Genomic DNA, 25,372 nt, shown 5'->3' with positions numbered 1-25,372 from the left:
ATTTATGCACTGCAGCCCTGTCCTAGTTGTTCCAACATTAAAGATGGCTGTCTGTTCCATTTAATCAGAGAATACCACAAAATGAACTTCAAACTGTATGAGTACTATTAAAGTACTATTAGTATATATACAGTACTACTAGTAGTACTTTCTTCCTTTGGAAATACGTGCGCTACCTCTCCAAACATCCATGGAGCTGTGTGCGTGAAAGCAGGGGCTCAGGGTCTTCAGTGTTTGTTTCCTATTTTTTGTTGGGAGTAGTTGTAATCCGTTTTTCTTTTTGGGGAGTACTCGCTTATTTTCAAGGAGTACAGTGATAACTTGTAAGCCAAAGCAATACATTTCAGATGTGTCTCCTCTTTGGTATTCAGCGGAAGTGGTCCTCCAAAGAAGAGTGAAGCACAAAAGAAGTCGGGAAGACACTGAGGAATCCATCATTTGCTTGAAAAATAGCTTCTGATTTACCAGTACTAAAAGAACGAACATGTCTACACCTACAGGAAAACCCAAGGATCCAAAACAGAGGTCAATCCTTGATATTTTTTCTCCAAAAGCAAGAGGAGCTGGCCCTACTCCAGGCTCTGATTCAAGCAAGTGCAGGAGGTCTGATGATACCTCAAGTGGCAGTTCAAACACAGCTGCACATGTTGACCAGCCACCGGCCAGCACATCAACTCTTGCCGGTAGCGAAGCTGCTTCTTCAGGTGCAGACAGTGCATCTACATGTCCTGACATTGGTTCACTATCTTCACATGCTGTCTCTTTGTCTACAGTTCCACCTTCCTTGGCTGAGATAGCACCTCCTTCATTTGTGGGGCCACTGAAGGCTCTTGTTCACGTGCAGACATTGCTGTGATGGTTTCACGTGATGCTGATGACCTAAGCAACACTTCAACTTTCCTGGATTGCGCGGAGTGCTCTTTCAACCCTGATGTTGAGGATTTTTCTTCCAATATTGGCATGTTTGATGATCACCCACTGTTGCTTGCTCTCCTGACATTTCACTCCTCGGGGAGAGCACATGCAGCTCTTGGTTGCAGAGCATTAACAGTATACAGATGTGTCTAACTGAGCAGGGCATTCCAAGAAGATCTTCAGCTCCCAATTTAGATGACAGTGTGGTGACTGATCTGTCACCAAATCCATGCAGTGACCCTGTACAGCCAAAACTTCCTATATACCCTGTAACTGGTTCCCGCAAGTTTTAACGGAGACCACCAAACATATCCTTGGGTGGAGTATTCAGTTCTGAAAGATAAAGTATACTGCTTTGCATGCAGACATTTTGGTTCTAATTCTGGAGGAGGGGGCGTGCACATGGCAATGTTCCATTTGTTGACATTGGCTTCGCTAAATGGGAAAAAACACGTCATTCTTTAAAGATGCACTCAGATTCTGTTAAGCATAAGCCTTCGGTTGTAGCTTGGGCAGACTTTAAGCGTGTACAACAGAGTACAGGCCCTCAACACTCAATTGTTTCAATGCTAGAAAAGGTTGGGGACCAAGAGATTGAAGAGAATCGTCAACATGTGCAGCAGTTACTAAAGGTTGTGTGTCTTTTGGGTCGTCAAGGACTTGCTTTCCGAGCCACAGACGAATCGCAAGACTCCCACAATAAGGGAAACTTCATAGCAATATTGCGTTTGCTGTCTGATAATAATGAACTGGTAAAAATGGCTAGAAGATATGGGCACTACACATCTCCCGAGTATCAAAATGACATGATCGCGGTTGTGGCAAATCTTAAATGTCAAAATATCGTTAGGAAAGTGACAAAGCACTTGGCAGTGTTGGTTGATGAAACCAAAGACATTTCACATAAAGAACAGATGGGCTTTGTTATCCGGTTTGTAGATCAAGATGGGAACATTCAGGAAAAAGCCATGGGATGTTACCACATGGACAAGTAGGATGCCTCCAGTTTAGCTGCAACCATTGACAAATCTGTACGCAATGTTGGCTTTGACTGGAAGAACTGTGTGGCTCAGTTATGAGTGGCTGTTTAAATGGAGTGCAAGCGAAAATAAAAGAAATTGCTCCACAGGCAGTTTACATTCACTGTCATGCACATCGTCTAAACCTTGCGTTAGTGTGAAATTTCACTAACATACAAACAGTGAACGATTTGTTCTCAACTTTGCAGGCTGTGTATGTGTTCCTTTCACAAAGTTCTCCCCTCGGCACGAACTCTTTGTAAAAGCTCAAACAGAAAGCGGTCTGGCAGTACAAGAATTAGAAAGACTTTGTGGCACTAGATGGTTCTATTGGAGCGCGTGTGTTGAAAAAAAATCGGGCTCGATTTGAAAGCATTATAGTTGTTCCCAGTGTAATAGAATCATTGCAAAAACCTGACAAGCAGGCTTGTTCAGAAGCCAAAGGACGAAATATGCAGTGCTTTGAGTTTTTGCTAACTTTGTTAAGTATGGAAGCAATTCTGAAAAAGATTAGTGTGTTATCTGATGAACTTCAGAGAAAGAATCTTGATTTGCTAGATGCGAGTAACCTAATTCCAGTGACAAGAACTGCCCTCGTCAACCTTCGACAAGAATCCCATTGGGTGAAAATCGTCAATGATGCAATGGAATTGGCAGAAAAATGTGGTATTGAAACAGTTGAAGACCACGACCGCAGAGCTTTACCAGTAAGGCAGCACCAACTGAGCAACAAACTAAAAGAATGCCTTGTTGGTACTACTGTAGGGAAGAGGCCTGGACATTATGAGCACTCTGAGGATCGAATGCCACAGACTGAATGGATAAAGCAAGAGGTGTTTTTCTCCACCTTCGATAGGTTTGTAAGAGAGTTGGATGCCTGTTATATAGATAACATGGGGCTTATCAAAGCTGCCGGCATGTTCAATCCAAGGGCTAAAAATTTCTTGGAGGACTCATCTGCCGATTTTCTTGCTCGCCACTACCTAGGGCCCCAAGTAAATTATGCTGGATTGTATTCAAGCCTTGACATTGCTAGGAGCTATTTATCTGACAAGACTTTAGCAGGTATTCACTCTGTCAGGTTTTATCTCAATGAATCTCCAAGAGGCTTTTCTGAGGTCCTAAACCTGTTGGATCTGGTTCTTGCATTGCCGATTACAACTGCAACAAATGAGAGGTTCTTCGCCTGTTTGAAAAGAGTTAAAAACTATTTGCGAAATAGATGTGGAGACAACAGACTTAGTGATTTGTTGGTAATGGCATGTGAACCCATGGAGTTTGACGAGGTAAATTTGAGTGATGCCATAGACCGATTTTCTGACATGCGACACAGGAGTGTTAAGAAACGACTTATCAAAATTGGCCAGTTCCCACATGCACAAACTCCTAAGAACAGAGAAATTGTCCGTTCTGATACGTCCAGGGTTGCCCGCTCCCGACAATGCCCTGTATCCTTGGCACATCAGGTCTTTGTTACAGCCCAGACCCGTTTCTCTGAACGCGTATGGTTGTCTTGGAAAGTAGGACGCTTTTCGTCTTCCCGTGCAGCGTGGTACGCGATCATGTGACATACGGCTCATAAGCGGTTTCAGGAAGAAGCCCGGCGCTTCTAGTTGAGTCAATCTTCATTGCACTAAGCTGTTTCTAGTCACGTTACCTGGTTTATTGATTCTGGTTCTGTCTCTCGGATTCTGCCTCTGTCTAGCCCTTTTGATTAGTTGTTTCAGATCTTGCCATTGCTATTTACGTCCTTGCCTGGTATATTTTGAACTCTGCCTGCCGTACGGAACCTCCTTCAGGATTGCCCTTGTCTGTTTGGATTCTGACCGCCAGTTGCCGTCCTCATTTTTCTGCTTTACGGACTTCCTTTGGATTCAATTCACCTGTTCTCTGTGCTCATCGTTTTTGGCGGCTGACTTGCCGGGAGCTTTGCATTTCCACCTGAATCAGCAGAAGACGTCTAAACAGTTGCGAGTGTTTCAGAGTGTTTCAGAGTCCTTCTTTGAACATTGTTTTTCCCTCACCCCACCTGCTGACTATTGGACCATCATTCTGTCTGGGTTTCAGTGATAAGTCTCTCTGGTCGGAGGTTCACCTAATTAGGCGTCCTCGTGCATTGGGCCCGGTGACTCCGTGGGACTAGAGAATAGTCACCTCAGCAGTAGACGTTCTTGTGTCGTCGGTTTGGTGGCTTTCTGGGACTTGAGACTGGCCATCCTAGGGCTTAGGCGTCCGAGTGTCGTCGGGGTAGCTTTTCCACCTCTGACCAGAGAAGAACATTGGGATATCCACACAGTGGTAAGCCTTGTTTTTTTCTTGTTCATACACTTTTGGATATTCTGCTAGTGGTATCATTTTATTCTACCTGCATTTGTTCCTCCTATCATCCTGTATCTCCACAGGACAGATTTCCTGAATGGTTATAAGTTATCCTTGTTTTTCTGCTACTTTTGTGGTGATCTTTTTAAATATTCCTTTAGGTCAATGCTACGTTCAGAAAAAGTTTGGTTCATCGCTTAACAGAACATCCTACACTTGGAGCATTGCTGATTCGTTGCACAGGTCCAGATGTCCCGCTGATCTCCCTCTTCTGGTCAATCTCCCATTTGGTGTGTTTAGTATTGTTTACACCCAATTGGTAGATTGTCTTGAGGAATTCCACGGCTAAACAACGGTGATCAAGGCTGTCGGAATCCTAACAAGGAGGTATCCTCTGATGAGATGAACCATTATCTTCTTTGACATTGTTAGATTATAGCTCAATTTTCCAGTTAGGTCTTTCTTTTCAAGTCACGCAGACCTAATCATCACCACATACAGTCTTCAAAACCATCTGCTACTCTCCTACACTACCAGCCTCTTCTCCTCATGAAGTCGGCCATGATACATCGCTCATGTACTACAATCAGTTTGTCTTATCTTCAAAACACTGCATGGTATGCTGTTGAGTTTTGTCAACATCCTATTTTTTACCAGTGAGCTAAGCAACAATGGACCATTACCTCAGAAACATCATGTGTGTCTTTAAAATGGCAGCATCTGCCACACTGCCGGCATCCTACAGATTTTCAGTCTAAGCAACAGCAAGACATTCAATTAGCATTTTCCTGTAAAGCCAGACAGGCACTACTAGTAGCACAGCCACAAGAATCTGTCAACCGCCAGTCTCTTAGAATTTGAGTAGCCTCCATCAGCATCTTCTTGACAAGTCAGCCAGAAGCTGCAGCACAGCTGGAGTTTTGTGTTATGAAAACATTTGCTATCCCGCCTGGCTCTTCTTCATTTCCAGTCAATGAAGCAATGATGAGCCATTTAAGCAGCAACTTCCTTTAAGCCAGTCAGCAGCTGCCCCACTGCTACAGTTCTGTCTTCACAATGCCAGCACCGCATCCTTGATTTGTAGTCAACCAAGCAATGATGAGACACACCCAGGGTTGGACTGGGCCCATCGGCCAATCGACCCGTGGCCGATACAAAATCACTTGGGAAAGAGTCGAGGGCCAGTTTCTGAAGCAGTCATGGGCCTGTTTGTAACATTGGTTTTCTAAGGCCTGCTATTTTCATTTTGTTCTGTAATGCTTGCCTAAGAAACAATTGCAAGTCGGCCTGAATGATAGATAAGTAACGTTATCGTGATGACGAGGGATTTACTGTCTGCAGAGGCACAATTAGTGGAGTCTGAGTAGATAACACCATTAAAAAGACAGGCATTTCCTTTGTGTACGCTCGGCATAAAAGAAATGTTGACCTTGAATCCATGAAACCTTAAAACAATGTTTTCTGAGTGCTGACATATGCCCCTCCTCTGCTGCCTGGTTGGGAGGTTTGCAGACTCTTCTGTGTTTCCCCTAACTGTGCTTCTGTTAAATATTGTGCCTTCTTCTGCATTTCTCTGCAGAGACACCATGGCGCCAGCCACCAGGTGAACCCAGACACACAAGTGTTACTTTTTAACAAAACGCACCCAGTGCATTGCATTTGCAATTTGCAACTTGCAAATTGCTTCAGTTCCTCGGCCTGGGGGCGGGGGGTAGACTTTCACTGGGTAGGTCGATTATGAGCCTGGGTGTGCACTGTGCTCAGACGCTGAAAGGCTCAGCTAAAGAGGAGACTAATGAGAAAGTGACGACTGTGCTCTTTCTTTCAGCTTTTCCTCGAAAATGTGCAGCACGAAGACTCCTATGTTTGTCTTTCTGCTATCCAAGGTAAGGGGGTTTTGAGAAGCTTCATCCCACACTTGGTTCCATAGGGTTTGGTGAGGCGCCGTTGCTTTTGAACCCCTACAATGTGACACTAGACCCCTGGGAGTAAATCTGTGCGACCTCAATCCCCCAAGAAACATGTTCTTAGTATTATGGCTGTGGTCCCCTGATGCTCCACTTGGCATTGTTCCTACGTAAGGCAGGGTGCCTCATAGAACCCTTAGCTCTTGGGAAGTAGGGATATATATCGATTCAGCTCAGTATTTTGGCTCTGTATAAGCATTGCATGGGAAATGGCAGCACATCCAGAGCAGTTCTCTATGTCACCATTTCCTTGCTTTAAATTGGTTTCCTCCTTCAACAATTAATTTAAAAATAAGCATACCGAGGCAATGCTCAGATGCAGCCAGTACCACACAGAGCGCCTCATCACGAGTTGGGCGGTAACGCCGGCGCTATCAGCGCCGCCGTTAATAGCACTACCGCCAACCCCCCCTGGCGCTAATAGCGCGGGATCACGGGTTTGGTGGAACGGGTATTGCCCATTCCCCACTGAGCCCATTTGGGAATTCCCCATTGGGCTCAATGGGGAATTTTCGCGCTCTTACTGCCGACGGATTTCCCGCCGGCGGTAATAGCGTGAATTTTCGGCGGATTTCCCCCCAGCTCAGAGCTGGGGAGAAATCCGCTGAAGCCCGTGATTTGGCGGACCGTTAAATCCGGCGGTAATAGCGCTACAGCCAGATTTAAAGGTTACCGCCAAACTCGTGATGAGGCCCATACTGTACATACTTTCATGCCAGTAGCAGTCGAAAATGGGCAGACATTTTAAATGATGTGGTGTGTTTCATTACGCGTAATTTCTGGTAGATTCTTTCAGTGCACTCAAAAGTCAGCCCACTCTTCTGAAATGGTGATAAATCACGTAGGGATCAAACAAGGGCAAAAAAAGGTGCAAATCGATGTCACACTTTGTTCAGCCTGCTGCTTTAGTAAAAAGTAAGTGAGCACACAGGTCTTGCATCAATTCACATGGAATAAAGATTGTTTGGTCACGGCAAACATTAAAACATGAAACCATTTAAACACATATCAAAAACATCTTTTGATATCATGTTTGCTCGGCAACTTAAGCACTGCACGTCTCCCATTCACTTGACATCTCCTTGCTGCACTCATAATGTGTATCTTCAGATGGAGAGAAAAGAGAGTGAGATAGAGAAAAAAGAGAAGAAAAGGTTGAAAGAAATGATTATTAAAATGGATATGTCTGCAGAGGACTGGTGGAGGGGTTTTCTGAGGGGGGTGGTAACGGAGAGCGGGCGCTGAAGTGCGTTGGCAAGGATGGGTAGTGAAATAGGAGAGAAGAGCAAGTACATCTATTCCCCCTGTGCCCCTCTCCTTGGCTCTGATGTGGCCATTTACAGGAATAAGCCTCATACCTTGACCGCCACACACACCTTCCCCTACCCGGCACTGCAGGCGGCTTCCACGGCTAGCACCTACCATCTGGGAGGATAGCTAAAGTGCAACACGATCGCCTTGGGAACATGATGATGCTGTGTGAAATTCCTTCAATACCCTGATATTGTGGATTTTGTGGGTTATCATTTACCATGCGCTCTGAAACTGTATCCCAGTATTCACATGTGCCACACACATTACAATCAATCCGACTTTGCCCACGATTATACTCCTGCAGGTCAAGATGCCACCTCTGGATACCATTTAACATGAAGCAGCTTTACCACCCTGAGATTTTATCCTGCAACTTCTTCATACATGTTTTTTATGTATGCTCATACGTTTACCAGGCATCGGAGTACAGTTCCACCTGAACTGCTGTGCATCACTGTATTTGCAATGACAGCCTTCCTCTTCTCTTGCCACGCAGTAACAATCACATCCCCTCTCGCAGGACCCAAAGCGCCAAGAGGCTATGCAAATATCAGAACGTGCAAAATATAATACCCGATAACATAGCCTATAACATTATAACATATCTGAGGATACAACCTTGTCAAGGTGGCGGCACTGTGTAACCAAACCTCTATTATGCGTAAGGATTATATAGTTTGCACACGTTGTCATGCTTGTCAAAGCCCCATGTTTGGTTTTGGCTATTAGGTAGCGCTTAAGCGTGAACTATAAACCGAATCTATTGCACTAAAGTACAGCTTGGAGTAATACACAGCTTGTGTGTGTTTGGTTATTTGCCTATCTATTTGCTGCCCAGGGCCATGCTAATCCCTATGTTCATTTCCACCCATCACCAGCCCCTCGCCACACAAAATACATCCTACTGGGATCTCTTCAAAATGGTTCTGTCAGACAGCAACATCTAACTTTGACCTGCCAGTGTTATTTCTAAGCAATCTGCTGAGAGTTAATGGCATAGGTACAGCTGTCAATGAGCTCATGGTATAAAAACAATGTTTAACCAGGTGTGCCTTCAGCCACTTGGTTTCTATCTGTCCTTGCACTAAAGTCCTGATAAAAACAAGCATGACAAAGCCAACAGTTGTGGCTTGCGTTTAGGTGTTCCATAGGTATTTGCCACGTACTGGTAATTAGACAATTTCCCAGCTGATACCATTTTATATGCCGGTGGAACTGTTATGGCATTGCCTGGCAAATATCACATGCCAAACCAAAACCCCAAACTGCTGGCTTTCCCAAGGCATGTTGAATTATTGCATTGCACTGAATGTGTTTGGTAGGGGAATTGTTTGTGGTGTGCGGCTTTGATTGTTTTCAGCAGTTGGAAACATGCTTGAGGGTTATTCTAAAAATAAATGTGATGTCTTGTTCTGGAAAAATACCTTATTGATGCAGCACTGGTGGATACATTCACAGATTCCCACTTAGGTGATTATCAAGTGTTTGTTTTAATTTTGTTGGATTATTTTCTACAGGATCACATCTTTATTTATTATAATTTGCTGTGGGTGAATTGATAAAACACACCCAACCATAATATCTCGGTTAAGATGAAAATCACTGCAGTTAGTGTTAAGGTGAATGACTTCACAGCAAACGCATTTAGTTGATAACAACAGATACACACCTTTAGCTGCTTGGATGTCTCTAGGCATGGCATCCCTGGAGGCAGCAATATTCAGGTATAGAGGACCACGTTTTGAGGGATGGGGCAGTACATGTGCACAGAGATGTGGTGTGTGGCCCATGGCTCACCCTGGTTGAAGCTGAGCTGATCCTGCCCGTCGACTCCGCTGCTGCAGACAGTGCTGTGATAGCTCATTGCAGCAGCGCCCCTGGCGTTTCCTTCCTCCTCCCCATCACACACCATCGCTCACACTGGCACCTTCTTTCCTCTTCCGCATCATCATGTGGGGTGTGGTCTAATGACATCACTTCCTGTGGGGGTGTGGTCAAATGACACCACTTCCTGTGATGTAACTCTTGGGGCGTGTCACAGTGATGTCACTTCCGCTACCCCTGGCATTTTGGTGAAAATGACGTCCATGGGCTGCGGGGGTGTCCCCTCAAACTCTGTTTCCTATACTGTAAGCGGGGGTGTCCCCTGCAGCTGTCCCGCTAGCCCCACCCCAAAAGAAAAGGGCAGTAGACTTAAAAAAATGTCAAAAAGAAAAGGACCCTGCAGCGCCGGTTCCCGATCACGGATGTCAGAGGCAAGGTAAGTAGGAGGCTGGGGGCGGGGGTGAGGGTGTGTTGGGGTGTGTGTTGGGAGTGTGGGCAGGGGTTTGGCCAAGTCTGAAATGTTCAGGGGAGAAAAGACCGAAGGTTATATCAATAAAATTATCTTCTGTCATTCAACCCCAAACCGAAAATAATACAGTGGTATATAGAAATGTAGCAGTATAACCAAATAACATAAACATGTTTTGATCAGTCAATATACACAGCCAACAGATTAAACAAATATAACTAATAAAGGAGTGTTTGCTCCACATTTATTTAACAAATCTGCAATACCAAAACACAATATAATTATACAGGCATGGGCACCTCACCACATAATAATTATAAAAGGGGGTTTTCATTGTAAAACATAAATCCATGCAAAGTGGTCTACCGGAATCCAATGCCATGATCCTAATATGTCATTTAAATCACAACTCTGTTTGACTGCTGCTCTCGTGAACTCTGCTTCACAATTTCAATCCAACCAAAACGGCAGCTCTAGGGTGCTGATATTTTGTACGATATCAAATGGTCTGTTGGGGAATTTGCCCAATACATTAGGTGTGTACCGTGAACCACACACTGATGTACATTCACAGTTGATTGAACCATTTGAGTGTCTATATGTATTATATATAAATATATCCAGATAGCGGTGGGCATGTGCCCATCAAGTCTCAGGTAGCCGGGACCACTGGACAAAATCGTTCATGTGGCATGCCGTCACCATGCAAAGCTATCTTTGAGGACCACAGAATCATTCCATGCACAGGCAACTCTGTCCTTGGGTACCCAAGGATGGAAGAAGGGCTTGTCAGCTTTAGAATCCCAGTGAAGCTCGAGTCATGCATGTGCTTTCTCAAAGGTCAATGTCCGCTCTTTGTGACTGCTTCTTACACATATGTACGTTTGCCTCACACATTAAACTGAAAGGCTGTTTTCACGCATATCCACTGGTTTAATTTGCGACAAGAAACATGGTGTACTTCTCGGGCCCTGTAGGCTCCACAGCCATTTTCTTGCTTCAATGAACTCTGCATTCTTGCTCTGAAAAAAACAAAAAACAGACAATTAAATGCTCTGATATGGTTGTGTTACTGTAGGCATGAGGAAAGCACCAGTAGCCCTTTAGTCGTCCCTCATCCGATTGGCGACACAGCAGAACAAATACAAGCGAAGTCCAATACTGAACACTTTCCACTTATTACAGAACTTAGAAATATTGCATCATTGGAGGAAGCGATCGTGGGTGGTTCGGACCCTTCCTTGGCCAGTGCCAGGCACATTGGTCAATGGACTCCATTCCCCTCATGCCTTGATGCCATACGGTCGCCTTCCTCAAGCTAATAACCTTGTTAGCGTGTTCCGTGGCTTTTGGAGTGGAGATGCTCGAGGTGATGTCCTAGACGGCAGTCCTGAAGCCCCCATGAAGTAATCCTAAACCTCCATCGATCTCGAATAGCCCCAGTGGAAAGAAACCATATACATTCACGCCAGGCTTCATCAACAAGGGTTTCCTTTCTTCCTGGCGTAAACTCTCCCCTAAACTCAACTTCACCCTCTGATCACCTTCTTCACCGGCATGGTTGGGTTGAGGTGAGGAACATTGCTATGAGCTACTGGGGGGACCTAGCACTGATAGGGAATTCTGGCAACATCTTTCACAGCTTTTGCTGTGCCAATCACCCTGGAGGAGCCCGAAGCTGGCAAGACATTAAGCAACATCTCCCAAACGTTCCCACCATTTTCTATAGTATTGTTTAATGGATTCACAAGGCAGCTTTGAATAGTATGCTCCTGTGTATTTCTCCAGGTTTCCACACATGGCAAACCTTGATTTTCATACAAACATTTAAATAAGATAGAACCAGCAGAAAAATATCCACCAAACAAAGGGCCATATTACGACTATGGTGGTGCAGTAAAAATGTAATCAGTAATTCCGTTACCACCACTTTTTGCCAGTATTACCGCACAGCTATACTAGGAGGCATGAAGGTAAAGGGGAGGATCTACCCCCAGAATATTGCGGGGGTAGATTGTGCAGTTTACTCTCCAATTTGTCCGAATTTCCACAGCAGTCATGCAGACTCCAATAATGGGGAATTAGGCTGCTTTATTCCCAATTCTAATTCTGTGGTAAATGCGCGAGACCGACTGGTGGTAACGGTAAATCATTTTGAAGATAATTCTGCAGATTTACTGCTGGATTAGCACCAAATTCGTAATGATCCCCAAAACTTGTGTCTTCATTTACAAGGTGTGGTGTCACATTTATGCCCAGGGATAACCGGCCAAAGAAAATTATCCTTCAATGTACTCTCTTGGATATCAACAGGGCAGGTAAATCTTAAAGCCTGTGATGATTGGGGCAGACTGAGACGTATTCTCAGTGAACCTTTGCTGACAGGCGAATCACTCTGTAACAGGAGTCATAGTGCGTTAACTCTGATCCCTTCAGAAATGTCTTCCCAGGATCCATTCACATACCACAATGTCACTCCTCAGCATACCTTAGCCCACCTGATCAGTAATGGTCCCATCTGTAGATGGTCACTTAGACTAACTGAATATCGCCTACCTCCAAACTAGCATCTTCAAATTTCTAGGGTGTTTGGGCGCAAAGTACCATGCAGAGCTACATCTTCCTGCTGCCCTTCCAGCTCTCATAGGACACCGGGAAGCTCTCACGCAGCTCCAATTCCCTCAGAAGAGCAAGTTTCCTGTCAAAGGTCTACTTGTGCTAGCAGCTGTAATGGCTGTGCTAGAAGAGAACGCAAAGACGTGCCCCAGGGAAAAACTCAAACCATGCCGCACTTCACCCATAGAGTTGATATTGGAAACTGATAATGCTTTTAAGAATTTGTGGTCACTTGTGTCTGATTGGAAGAAGCACTATTCAGAAACTGCATTCAACATGGGAAATAAAGTGTTTATATTCAATGTGTGTCTGCTGGAGGCAGTAGCCCATGCAAATTGCATTAGCTTTCAGAATATTGAGGAAACTGTGAACCAAGGGTGAAATTGACAATACACTCCTTAATGTCACTTGAGAGTTTATTATCAGTAATTGACTTTGTGAGTCAGATCTTCTGAAAGGATGTGTCAACCTTCTGGGTTAAGCCATTATTTAAGTCCAGGTATTTACTCTACACAGCTTGACTGATGGTGTATATGGACTGTGAGGACTTCAGTGGATATATAGAGAGGGCCAATGTTTGTCATTAATTGCAAATACATGTGGGATGTGAGGAGGACGTTTTTGTGAAAAGAAGGTAGTTGAAAACCAAGCTGGGATTCATCCATCAAGCTGCAATTTCTTAGGAAAATGCTCTCCTTTGTGCTTTTGCAGCTTTGGGCATCGATAGTCAGAGCTTCCATTAGGTGTGCCTTAGACGATTGAAATGGCATCTATCTGGGCCAACCTGAATTTTAGGTCAACCGTTTCAAGCCCTCCAAAATACTTAACGCCCCATTCCAGTTGTCAACCTCACAATTGCTAGCCAAACTCCATTGGCTTCTTGTTAAGAGTCGGATTAAGTTTAAGACACTGGGCCTCATCACTAGTTGGGCGGTATCCCGGCAGTATTCCCGCTGGGATACCACCCGCACTAATAGCGCTACTGCCACATGGTCCGGCGCTATTAGGGCCGGACCACGGGTTTGGCGGAATGGTCCTTCCCCATTCCCCATTGGACCCAATGGGGAATTTTCGGTGCAATTAGCGTCGGCGCTATTAATGTGCGGCAATAGCGCCCAAAATTGGCAAATTCCCAGCAGATTTTCCACCCATCTCAGAGCTGGCAGGATCTGTTCTTCTCCCTTTGCTGTTCTTCTCCCTTGCTGTTCTTCTCCTTACCGTTTTATTGCTAGCACCCAGATGCCTTTACGGCCTTGGTTTTTGCACTTTAGGAATTATGTTAAATTACATTACATTACTTTACTGGTTAATAGCTTTCATTTTTATGTTCACAGAAAAAAGCTATAAATAGGACTGCCTTTGTCCCCCTGGGAGGTGATTGGGTGGGTGAGTGAAATCATTTGTTGTACAGCGTAACACTGCAAGCTAAATCATTTCTAGACTGCTCCTAACCATGAATGAAGTGGATCTGAATAATAGCTCTAAAAGGACTCATGGTTGGGTGGTAACCTATGCGAGAGGGAAGCATATTCTCCTGCTTGGTACATGAAACGGAGAGAATGCAGCCACCCAATGTTTGAAGCTAACAGAGACAACTCTGAAGGGACCAATGTCAAAGGACCCTGGTCCGGCTCCCCATAGAGATTTGTTGGGAAGGGGCGACCCTGTCCCATCCCCCTAAGTGCTTTAGAGTAAGGTAAGCTGCATTGAAGACCTATGATGGGCCAGGGGGACCGGGGATGGTGGTAAGACCCCACCCCAATATAATCAACCCACATACTGTAGCGCAGGGGCGCGAACAAGACTGACATTTTGCGTAGATGTTAGTAATCATATATAGGAGACAAGGCATGTGTGGAGAATGCAGCATTTCATGCACTAGGCCCTAATTGTCAGACAAGGGTAACCTCCAACCATGCCCGAGCTCCCATGAGGACAACCCAAACCCCCAAACGTCATAAAGCTCATTCAACAGTGTTGCAAGGATGTTTTTCTACCTGAAAGGAATGTGTGCCCTACAAGGCTGCGATCATAGACCGGCGCCTGGTGTGCATGTTATCTTACAATGGCAAAAGCATGACGCGACCGACCCCCCAGGCGACCATGAGTTATAGGCCATATAACTGACTAAGCCCCAGGATCCCTGAATTCCATGGCACCAGGTGACCGTTGACCACCAACCCTAAAGTAACAAGTCTTGAATGTTGAAAGAAACAGACATTGCACGTCTGTGAGCTACAATCATGTGATGTGTATTGCGAGGTGTTGGGAGGGTAAAGGGGAGTGAGTGAAATGTGTGTGCAGGTCAGAGTGCCCCAGAACCACCTTTATGCCTGTCTTAAAGCATGCCAGAGGCACAGTATAATTATGAAGTAGCATTGTGTTAGGACTGTAGCTAATGTGTTCTTTGACCTTCGTCGGTGAGAAGAAGATGATCTCTGGAGCACTGTCAGGAATGAAGACGTTGCATCAGGTTTTTTCCTCCATTCTGTACCACACCGCCGCTCTGATCCCTCAGATTCCTATCCAAGAACCCATTTCCTCACCCTGCCTAAAAACATTAAAGGATCATCATTGCAGCATAAATCTTGATGGGTAAAGCATGTAACCGCTAAAAGACAGGCCGTATTTAGCCGGCGATGGTGGTTTCCATGGAGACTAGGACAGGCACGGTAGCGTTCTCCAGGCGCTTACACATACGTCCTAATCACGTGATTCGTGTCCTTTCATAAGCTCCTCCCGAACGCTGCTCCAGTGCTTCTGAATTTGTTGAAGTGCGATTTGTCTTGACTATTGCTTTGTTATTGGACTCCGTTTGCCTCATCCTTGCCTGTTACGACGTTTGGAATTCTTCTTGCTTAATACTTCTGGTAGCTGACACGGACCTCATTCGGATTGCTTTGCCTACCCTCGGATTGTTTCAAGCCCGCTCCGTTATCGACCCAGACTTCGTCATGGACTGCCTACCTGATTCTTTGGATTCTGCGTTCTTGTTTCTCATCTTGCTCACGTTTCCTGGATTTTACTTTCATTACTGCCTGAATCCCTAACTGTTCTCATTGAAGCGCTGCCATCAGAATTCACCTATGGTAAACCCGGAAGCCCTCTCCTGGTGTTGCCCTGCACAGACTAGAGACTTCCAAGGACTTTGGGGGTGTCCAGGAGCGTCCTCATGCCGTCGGGTAAAGAAAGGACTTCCTGCCCCTAGACGTACTCGTGCCGTCGGGAATAGTTTCCTGATCCCTCTGTGCTTTGTGGGTTTGCCTCCGGTGTTCTCCTGCTGCAGTGCATCAAGAACAAACTCCCATCTCACACACGCTAAAACAGCCCAGACCTTAGGTCCTTTGTGTATACTGTACCCTGTTCTCTATTGCTTTGAGCACTAAGATCTACTGTATCCTTACTTTTAGAAATTCCAGATCCATCCTGAATACAGTCCAGGTCTGTTGGTTAGACTTACCATCAAAACCTCTGCATTTGTCGGTACTTGTCTATACTCAGGTTGGTGTTAAGAGTGCACCGTTCTTGTTTTCTTGCAATCTGTGAAAGGATTTATCTAACCTGCCCTTTCCTTTATGGTTTTCTTAGGTGATCTGCTGGTTGTGTTGGGTCCATTCTTCCGAATAATAGATCCCTGGGTATTGGTTATTTAGCTCATACACAGGGTTATATTGTTAGGTAGAATTCGTCGTCTACACTTCGTGGACAACATCTAGGTGGATTCTGACAAGCACCCACATGATGGAAGGCAGATCCTGCATAGGTGCACACCAGCCGTGTGGGTTTTTACGATTTTTATGGTATTGCGTCATGATGAAAATATGTCTCCTCTTAAGCCTCTGCTTGTACCCTTTTTCAGCAGAACGTTTTTGGCAGGAGAGTTCTTTGCTGTTGCTCTCTTCTTTGTGTGAGATTAAAACTTGTTATCCTTAAAAGATCGACTTGGACCTTTCTTCCCTAGCGGGTTGTATTTTCTCTGGTGTGAGCATTGAGTGGCGTACCTTCAGATTTATGAAGTGCACACTGGATTTTAGAAAGAATTCTATATGCAACATGTTTGCCTGTGCAAGGATATGTGGACTGTCACTGCACAAGTATGGTTAGAGATCCCTAAACCTGTTTAAAAAGCAATATGTTTAGCTACTTGGCAAAACTTGGCTACCTGGCATGAATTGGCAGGTAAACCTGCATAGCAGATATTTCGGAGCTGGGGCATTAATTAACTAGAGTATCAATGACCACAGCTCTACACTCTTTATAAATCGGTGGCAGAATGTATCTTAGTACATTTAAATGAAAGTAGTCCTCAGTGATGGACTACTTAGATAATGGAGAGGAAATGTGGCAGAGAACAGCAATGAAAGAATGGCTCAGTGACAACTGGAAGGGGCCAACAACAGAAGACTCAGTGTAACCTTAATTCAGTTGGAGCCAGTTTTCAGACCTCCATGGATGGATAGCCATCATGCAAATGCCAAGCTCTTTGGCAGATTGGACGGAAATATGAATACATTGCTATCTGTCATCAGTGTCTATCATGGTAGGACTGAGAGCAGCTTTTAATTTGTTTAACAACTTGAGACAAAGGGAGAATTTAAAGACTACATAGAAATGGGGATAGAGGTGAGATCAAGGGACATCAGAGAGGGTGGGAGGGGATCAAACAAAACCAATAACAATCCGTTGGGATCGTCCCCTCAGGAAGGAAATGACCCAGGCAGAGGGAGGCCAAGGCAGAATGTGAGCAGAGGTGTTTAATCAATCCTGCAATAACCTGTGGTCCACTGGGTCAAGGGTGGATGAGAGGTCCAACAAAGAGAGCAAAACACACTGAAGAATTTCAGAGTATTCATCTACTATTGCAGTGGTAGTTCAAGGAATTTGCTTCTCGAGGGAAGGTTGATTCTGCTGTTCCGTCCTAAGCCTTATGTGATTATTTAACTTCCTTTTTCATATCAGAATTTTCTGCAATTCAGCCCTCTATTGCTGTGAAAACCCTTTGCCATCTCTGAGCATTATTTCTAAAGGCTTCGGAAATGTTGAGATTCTCTTTTCTGCAGTCAGTAGGGTTACAACTCTAACTCCCTCCACCTCTTCACGTGACCCTTATCAAGCTGGCTTCCTTTGTGATTGCATTTTGACTGTAGCTGAAGGTTTATCCATTTTTGTAAATGCATCATTGCAGTGAGGACTCATTCCCAGATGCTTAGAAGAAACTCCTGTATCCCCTCTTCTATTTCTAACCTCCCCTTAATTTGGTTATACAGTTTAGAATGGGGGGGGGTACAGCAATAGAAGGACATCTACCTGACTCTGTGCTGGCAATGAGTACTGAAACTAGCATTGTCCTGTTGTGGGAGACACTGATCAGTCTAGGGGGGTAGAGTAGTGAGTAGAGCAACGGCTTTAATGACACAGCGGATTCTGAATCCCTATTTCACAGCCTAGAAAACACACAGTAATTAAAGGATCAGAATTATGTTGGATATGCTATTTTGTGAGGCAGAGAAGCTGAAAGGCACAATTAAAGACCAAAATCACGCCTGGCTGTTTTGTTTCTTTGGCGGTACCTCAGGGTTCTTCTTTCTGTCCTATCTCATTTCATGTCTATATGTTATCATCGATCCATATTCGGTCTATAAATGATAAGCCAATGAGGACCCTATACTGATATAGATGCCGTGATGATGGGTGATTGTCCAGGTACGGTGCAGCACTGGATGCAGGACAGTTGGCTCCACCTTAACGCTGCTAAAACAGAAATCCTGCTTCTGGGTTGTTCTCCCCATGCTAGCTCCTATAGCTCATCGTGTCTTCCCTGTGGATTTGGTTAGGAATCTGGGTTTCATATGTATGTATGTATGCCATTTATGAAGCACACACCTATTTAGGAAGAAACAGAGTGCTGTACATAGTTAACAGACAGACATCTTTTGCTTGTCAGTTTTTTATTAACTATATAGCATTTAGAGCGTGGCTCTCTGGCTTAAGGTTGGTCATCACATCCTCCTGGTCCAGGCTACTGCAATGTCCTAATTGCAGTTTGCGTGTAAGGTGCCTGGGCATTTGCAATAAGTTATTAGCTAATTTGCAAGCCACCCAAAACCATTCAGAAATGTTATATAATGATTCTGTAGCTCAGATGTCATGTCTCTGGCCTGGCCTACTGCAAATAAAGGTTGTGTTTTGACCCAGTTCTGGAAGATGCTTAGTAGAGCTGCTTCTCTGTACTTAGCCAACCTGGATGAATGGTAACAGCCTAGCCATTCTTTGTGATGTATCAAGGAGGCTAAGTTATAGTAGCCTAGATATCAGAAAGTAGGAATGTGTGACAAATGTCTTGGAGCGAGAGGATGTGTTTTTCTGGGATACTGTAATGCTCACCTGGTATCCATGGGGACGTCACTCAACGTAGTTGTCCTGAGTATTGGGCCTTTGCTGTTTTTAGATACAGGAGGTTCCGGTGGTCAGTTATTACGGTGATTGTGTGTCTGGCGCCCAAGAGGTAGTGCCGCCATGCCTTAAAGGCTGACTTAATGGCCAGGAGTTCTTTGTCTGTGATAGCGTAATTGAGTTCAGGGGGTGTGAATTTACACGACCAGAAGGCAACAGGGTGTAACTGGCCCATTTCGGGGTCCTTTTGTGAGAGGACGGCTCCCATAGCCCTGCTTGAGGCGTCCGTTTCCACCAGGTATGGGAGATCAGGGCGAGGGTGGCGTAAGATTGGGGCAGATGTGAATCTCGCTTTCAGTTCCTGGAAAGCTTCCTCAGCTTTTGCTGTCCACTGGAACTTTTTGTTGCTTTTCCCAAGCAATGACGTGATGGGATGCACGATTTGTGAAAATCCTGTAAATTCGCCCACAAGGGATTTGTGCGCCGGGTATCAGGTCGATTTGGCAATCGTATGGTCTATGCGGTGGCAGGGTATTAGCCTGTTCTTTCTGAAAGACATCTTGAAAGTCCTGGTATTCACTTGGTAGGGTGCCGATTGCCACAGTCGCAAGCGTGGAGGCTCTGGTGTCTATTGGTTGTTTCTCTTGGCGATAACATGTGTGGGCGCAAGTCTGGGGAAAGGCCAATTCTTTTGCTTGCCAATCGATTCGAGGATTGTGAGCTACCAACAATGGCATTCCCAAAATCAACCGGAACTGTGGTGCCATAATGAGGTCGAAAAGGATAGATTCTTGGTGTCCATCCTGGCACAGAAGGGTTAAAGCTGCAGTGCATTGGGATACTGGACCAGAAGCTATTTCTGTGCCGTCCACAGTGGTAACAGTGTCGGAGGTTGATTTAGGGCGTAACGGGAGCCCCATCTTTGCCGCAAGATCCTGGTCGATGTAATTCCCAATGGCTCCACTGTCAATGTACGCTCTTACTGCGTGCATCCGAGATGGTTGTTGGTGATTGATCAAGACCACAGATAGTGCAAAATGGGAGGTCTGTAGTTCACTTTCTTCGCTCGACAAGTGGACCCCTACACTTGCTGGGCTGGGGAGTTTTCCGATTCCTTAATGGTATCTTCCTTGTCCGTGGCCTCTACTGTCCTCCTCGGTGGCTTCACAGGGCACTCTTTAAGGAAATTTCCTCACCTTCCACAGTACAGACATAACTGCTGCTGTCTCCTTTTATCCCTTTCCGCTTTAGTCAAGGGGGATCTGACCTCCTCAATTTGCATTGGTTCTCCTGAACATTCCGTTGTGCGGGCAATATTGTCCTTTGAACGCACATACATAGGGCGAGGGTCCGGTCTGGCTCTATCTGCTCTTCGGTCCTGCAACCTATGATCCATAGGGGGATTCACTGCGAGAACATACTTGAGCTCCCCCCGCAACCCCCAATGTAATAACATGGTTCTCTTCTCCACTTGCCATTCTGCTTCAACTACGAGTCTATTGAACATGGCTATGTATGTTAATGGGTCATGATTCCCTTGGCTTAGGGACAGAAGTTCGTTGTCTAAGCCTGCCCATGAGTACGACGGGCGAACAGCTTTTCCATCTCCTGCTGAAAGCCACTGAAGTCATGCAGCAAAGGATCGTCTTGGGCCACAAAGGGTACAGACCAGTCCGCTGCGCTACCACTCAGGTAGGATAGCACAAAAGCGACCCGTGATTGGTCATTCGGAAAGGCCCCTGGTCTACAAACGAAGTGCAGGCGGCACTGGTTCATGAAAATTGCAAACCTCTTGGGATCCCCCGTAAATCGTTCAGGTGGGGCCAATGGAACTGCCCCAGGAAGCGTTATCTGAACGGGATTGGCTGATGGTGCTGGCATCGAGGGCACGCTTCCCGGCAATGGTGCATTCGCTGCTTGTGACTGGAGAAGTTGCCGGCTTAAATCATCAGTGCTTTCTTTGGCTACTATCAGCTCTCTCCTCAGGGTGTTGGTCTCCTGCCTGGCTGCATGTACTTCGGAAGGTAGCTGCCCAAACATGTGGGCTAACTGGTCGGTTTCTGACGTTTCCATGACGCCCAGGTGGATTTTGATGTGAGGCTTTGTGTTCTGTAACGCTCACCTGGTATCCACGGGGATGTCACTCTTCCTGTTCTGACCTCTTACGACCTCGAACCCTTCCCTGCAGTCTACTGGACTGGAGACTGGGCCTGAAACACAGGATTGGTAGAGTTTAACTCCCTATTGTCTCTGTGTGCTTGAACCCCTTCTTCACCGGGGTCCAACCCTTCCCTTTGATCCACAGCTCACCTTGTTTTCTTTGAAAGTGTGCTCTACGTCCTGCTTTCAGCGCAGGGGCGCGTTGATTGATGCAGGCTTGTTGCTGCCTAGTTACTTCACTGGCAAGAGTCCGACAGGTAAGTATAATGAGTCTTTTGAACAGCTCTCTAACTTCGTTCCTTTCCTTCTTTAGATGATGGCCGGTGTCCGGGGATGGCGACGTGCTGCTGAGATGAGTAGCGCTGAAGGTGAGTGAGAGCGTGATGCGCGATGCGACCCTTTCATATTTGCATTGAGCTGAGTTATTTTTCGGTGTCTTTTAGGTGGCGCAACGTTTTCAGCGTGGATGCCGGTTATGAAGAAGAAATGCGGTGAGTAAGCGCGGTATGCAGCGCCTCTAGATGTTTCCACGCTAACCTGGAGTGTCTTTTCCTTCTTGCAGATGGATGAGAAGTTCTGGAGACAGAGTTCCCCCAGAGCGGCTGGGATTCAGGTAAGCGTTTGAAGCTTGTACAGTCTTTAAGAATAAGCGAAGATTTGCTTAATGATTACTAATGCCTTTTTTCTGTTCTTTTCCCTTTTCCTTAGGAAGCGGCGTGCCGGGATGGGAATGACACCGCCGAAAATGCCCGCAGAACAGAAGGAGCGATGAATAATGGGCAGAAGCGCCACAAGGTAAGGCTGTTCCTAATGGTGTTCTTGTTCTTTCAGGAGCTAAGCGCAGAAGAAAGATGCAGGCCTGCTGGAGACCGATCCGAACAAGGTGAGTGTCACGCTGCAGGTGCAGAAAACACAAAGCATGTTTCTCAGCCTGGGCGTGGCTTAAATAGTCTCTGGGTATCCCATGTGTCTCTGGGTTGAACCACACCCAAAAGACTAGACTGGACATGCAGTTCTGGGAACCGAAATATGTGGGGGCATCCATCTTGTCCCCATCAATGCACTCCAAGTCCAATCCCCAATGTTATCCTACGGGAGTGAGTGAGTCTCATGCCACAAGCGCCAAGTCTGACTCCAAGTGGGTCTTTGGAGGGATGGAGAGGCCCTTGAGGGCCATGTAGGTGATCGTGGCCTGGCTCCAGCCTGACATCTTGGAGGGCTGGGGACATGAGGGGCAGGAATCATGACAGATACTCTGCCTTATTCCATTAGGCAAAAATTCTGGAACATCATTGACTGTCCACTCAGGTGATTTAATCTCTCATATTAACTAATTATCTGATGTTCTTATTCCTTCATTGTGTTGTCCTTGCTGTTAAAAATGTGTTATGTGATATCATGAAACAGCATTCACAAAAAGCCCACACCAGAGATTATCTTTAAAAATGATGCCTTGGGATAGTGAAAGTTTAAGCAAATTGCAAGTGTTTCTTCCAACAACAAAAACAAAATGGCTTCTCTTCAATAGTAAGATTCACCAAGCCTCATAAAACTTCCTCAAAAAAAGGTAAAATATGCTCTTCCTCCCGTCACTCCCAGTCTCTCTTGTTCATAATCAGTTTACTGCCCAGTGCCTATCCTCTGCTAGTGGGATACAACTGCTGCTCCTTCATAATTACAAATATACAGCCATCCCTGGACCTCAACTATCAGGCTAAGGTACAGTTGAAGCTTCTCAGCTTCTCTGAACTACTGCCAAGTAGGAGGAGCAACCCCAGTTTCATACTGGGTCTGCTTACTACCAGCCTCCTGTTGTTATTTCATACAAAGGCCTCTCTACACCTGTGCTTCACTCGCATCTCCTCGCGCATTTACCACATGCTTGTTCTTCCATCAACTGTAGGTTCATACCTTCAAACCTGGGGCTCAGCTTTAAAACCTGCAAAGGCCAGCCATGCCCCAATCTCAAAACTTACTGAAATGACTAACTTTCTCTAATCCTCCTCTATCCTCCTGTTGATGTTTCGTGCATCATTTCTCACTCTCTCCCTCTTTCTCTCTTTCTCTCTCTCTCTCTCTCTCTCTCTTTCTCTTTCTCTCTCTCTCTCTCTCTCTCACTCTCGCAGGACACGATTCGAAAACGTGTCTCAAAACATTGTCGATCAGGTAATTTTTCTACATTACAATCTGTTGCTAATAGAATTTCTGTAACATGATGTCCCAGGAAGTCTCATAAGCTTGGCGGGGGTTATCTGGCATCCATGGCTGTCTAGGTGTTGTATTGCTTTCACCAGCCTCCCTCCTCTCTCTGTCAGCCACGTATCTGGTTCTTGGTGGTGGTGCCCTTTGCGGAAGGAAGATTCTCCATATCCTGTGTAACTGTGACTCTGACATTTTCATAGTTGATCTCCTGCTTCAATTCCTCCTGTCTGCGATTGAGAGGACTTCAGTGTTGGGCCTAGTGGGCACTGGTGTGCCACGTCTGTGTGGCTATGTTTCATGTTCTCTTATTGGCTCTGAGCTCCCTGTGCTGTTCGCTTTCCTGGACTCAGCAGCGTTCCACAGGATTCTAGCTTCCTCTGCCACCAAAACGTCTGTGTGGTTCTGCCTCAAGCTGGATCTCTCTCTCTCTCTCTCTCTCTCTCTCTCTCTCTCTCTCTCTCTCTCTCTCTCTCTACCTCTCTCTCTCTCTCCCCCTCTTTTTCCCTCTCTCTCTCTTTCTCTCTCTCTCCGAATGGGTCTGGAGTCCTTTATGTTCTTCCAGGGAATGATAGATATGTCTCTATTGGTACCGCACTTCAGGCATGGATGTTAACAAAGTCGGGTTGGAAACCAAACCATCCGCCTTTAAAGCATCCTGTACATTATTGTACTGTTGAATACCCATAGAGCCAAGAATCACTTGGGATTTACAGGGAGTTGTAGTAAAACACTTACTTTGGAATTCCTCGTCCCCCTGGGCAGGGTCACCCCGAGTAGGATCCTGCTTGCCATGTCCCCTAGTGGGTGTTAAGCTAAGGGGGCTCACCTCCCAAGTGCCAAAGGTGGTGGTTTCCCTTTGTGGAAAAGGGACACATTCCCTGGATTGGTCACATAATCCTCCCATTGGTTTCGAGCCCCCTTTCTTGGGTTTCCATTTGGGTAAAGATTTACTCTCCCAAGCACATGGTGATTCCTGACTTTCTTCAGTAAATTCCTACCAGGATGACAGAGGGGAGTATTTCTCCAGGGGTTTTGTTGGGGGGTGGGTTGGAGAAGGATGTCAAGAAATGTCGGGAAATCTGCCTCTTTAATTTCCTTTTTGGGCAGCCTCGGAACAACTGCTACATTCAGGGCTGTTAGAACTTCCCTGACTTCTAAGGTGAATGGGACCTTGGGATATAATTCAGCGTCCCCATGGATCCAGGTTATTTTCACAGCATCTTCCAAGCCTAAGCTCTCTGGATAAACCAGATACATCAAAACAGGTGGCAGTCTGCCAGCTACCTGAATCACAGTGAATTATCCTGGTTTCATTCACTCGTGCCTGTTTGCCAGCTTGGAAGAGAATGCTGTTGCATAAATGGATAACCGCTTCCTCAGTAGGTTCCTCCCCATTTTCTTCCCATTCTCACCACTCCTCTGCGTTTACTCAACCTACTCCTATGCATTTCTTGGGTTGATTCTTGGGACATATGCAGCGAAATGCCCTTTTTGTCTACAGGAAAAATAGGTGAGTATTACAGAAGGAATAGGTCTTGCCCTACTCATAGCCTCTTCTGCTCTCCCACGGGATTTGGAGGGGAGGAAGGTGACTGGTTTCCTTATCACCCCTTCATTCATTTTCATGATAAAGGAGAGTGGGGCTTCTTGACCCTTGGTGAGGGTAGGATGAATATCCCTAGCAGTGGTTTTAATGTCTCTTGGTCGAGAGTCTTTCCATGAAGTTGCCTAAAAAATTTGGAAGTCTTCAAGTGGGCATGGTTGATATCGTTGAGGTTGTTGCAAGACAGCTCTCTGGAGACAGGTGGGCAAAGCATTAGTGAATTGCTCCAAAATTAGGATTTCTAGGGCTTTTTGTAGGATTGGTCTTCCCAGCCATTGATTCACAAGATTGTGGATTATCCCTGCTAATTCCATCAGGGTCTCATTTGGGAGCACCTGGAAGTTCTGGAGCTTCTTCTGAGAGAAATACCACATCTCTCTGACCTTCCCCAGGAGAGCTGTCTTTATTTATTCAAAAAGGGTGATCCCACTTGCATTGATTATTTGATGGAACAGATGTATCTCCCGCTTTGGTAAAGGGGACAAGTAGCATGTCTTAAGAGAGTCGTCCAAGTGGAATTGGGTCACAAACCTCTCAGAATTTACAAAAACTGCAGCCAGATCTTCCCGTT

At 45.6% G+C, this 25,372-nt stretch overlaps 1 protein-coding gene across 1 annotated transcript in view; it reads right to left on the bottom strand.

Annotated features, from left to right (window-relative positions):
- Positions 1–10,064: 10,064 nt before the first annotated feature.
- The window catches only part of LOC138579492 (killer cell lectin-like receptor subfamily G member 1), a 300,846-nt gene continuing 285,538 nt past the window's right edge, over positions 10,065–25,372 (bottom strand). The window contains exon 7 of the mRNA XM_069649814.1: positions 10,065–10,849. Coding sequence (XP_069505915.1) covers positions 10,717–10,849 — 133 coding nt within the window. The 3' untranslated portion in view covers positions 10,065–10,716. The remainder of the gene's footprint in view (positions 10,850–25,372) is intronic.

The sequence above is a fragment of the Ambystoma mexicanum genome, chromosome 3p, assembly GCF_040938575.1.
Source record: "Ambystoma mexicanum isolate Mex_15411 chromosome 3p, UKY_AmexF1_1, whole genome shotgun sequence".
Classification (NCBI taxonomy): Eukaryota; Metazoa; Chordata; class Amphibia; order Caudata; family Ambystomatidae; genus Ambystoma; species Ambystoma mexicanum.
The sequence above is the reverse complement of the archived record's forward strand: the minus strand, read 5'-3'. Positions and strand labels throughout refer to the sequence as shown.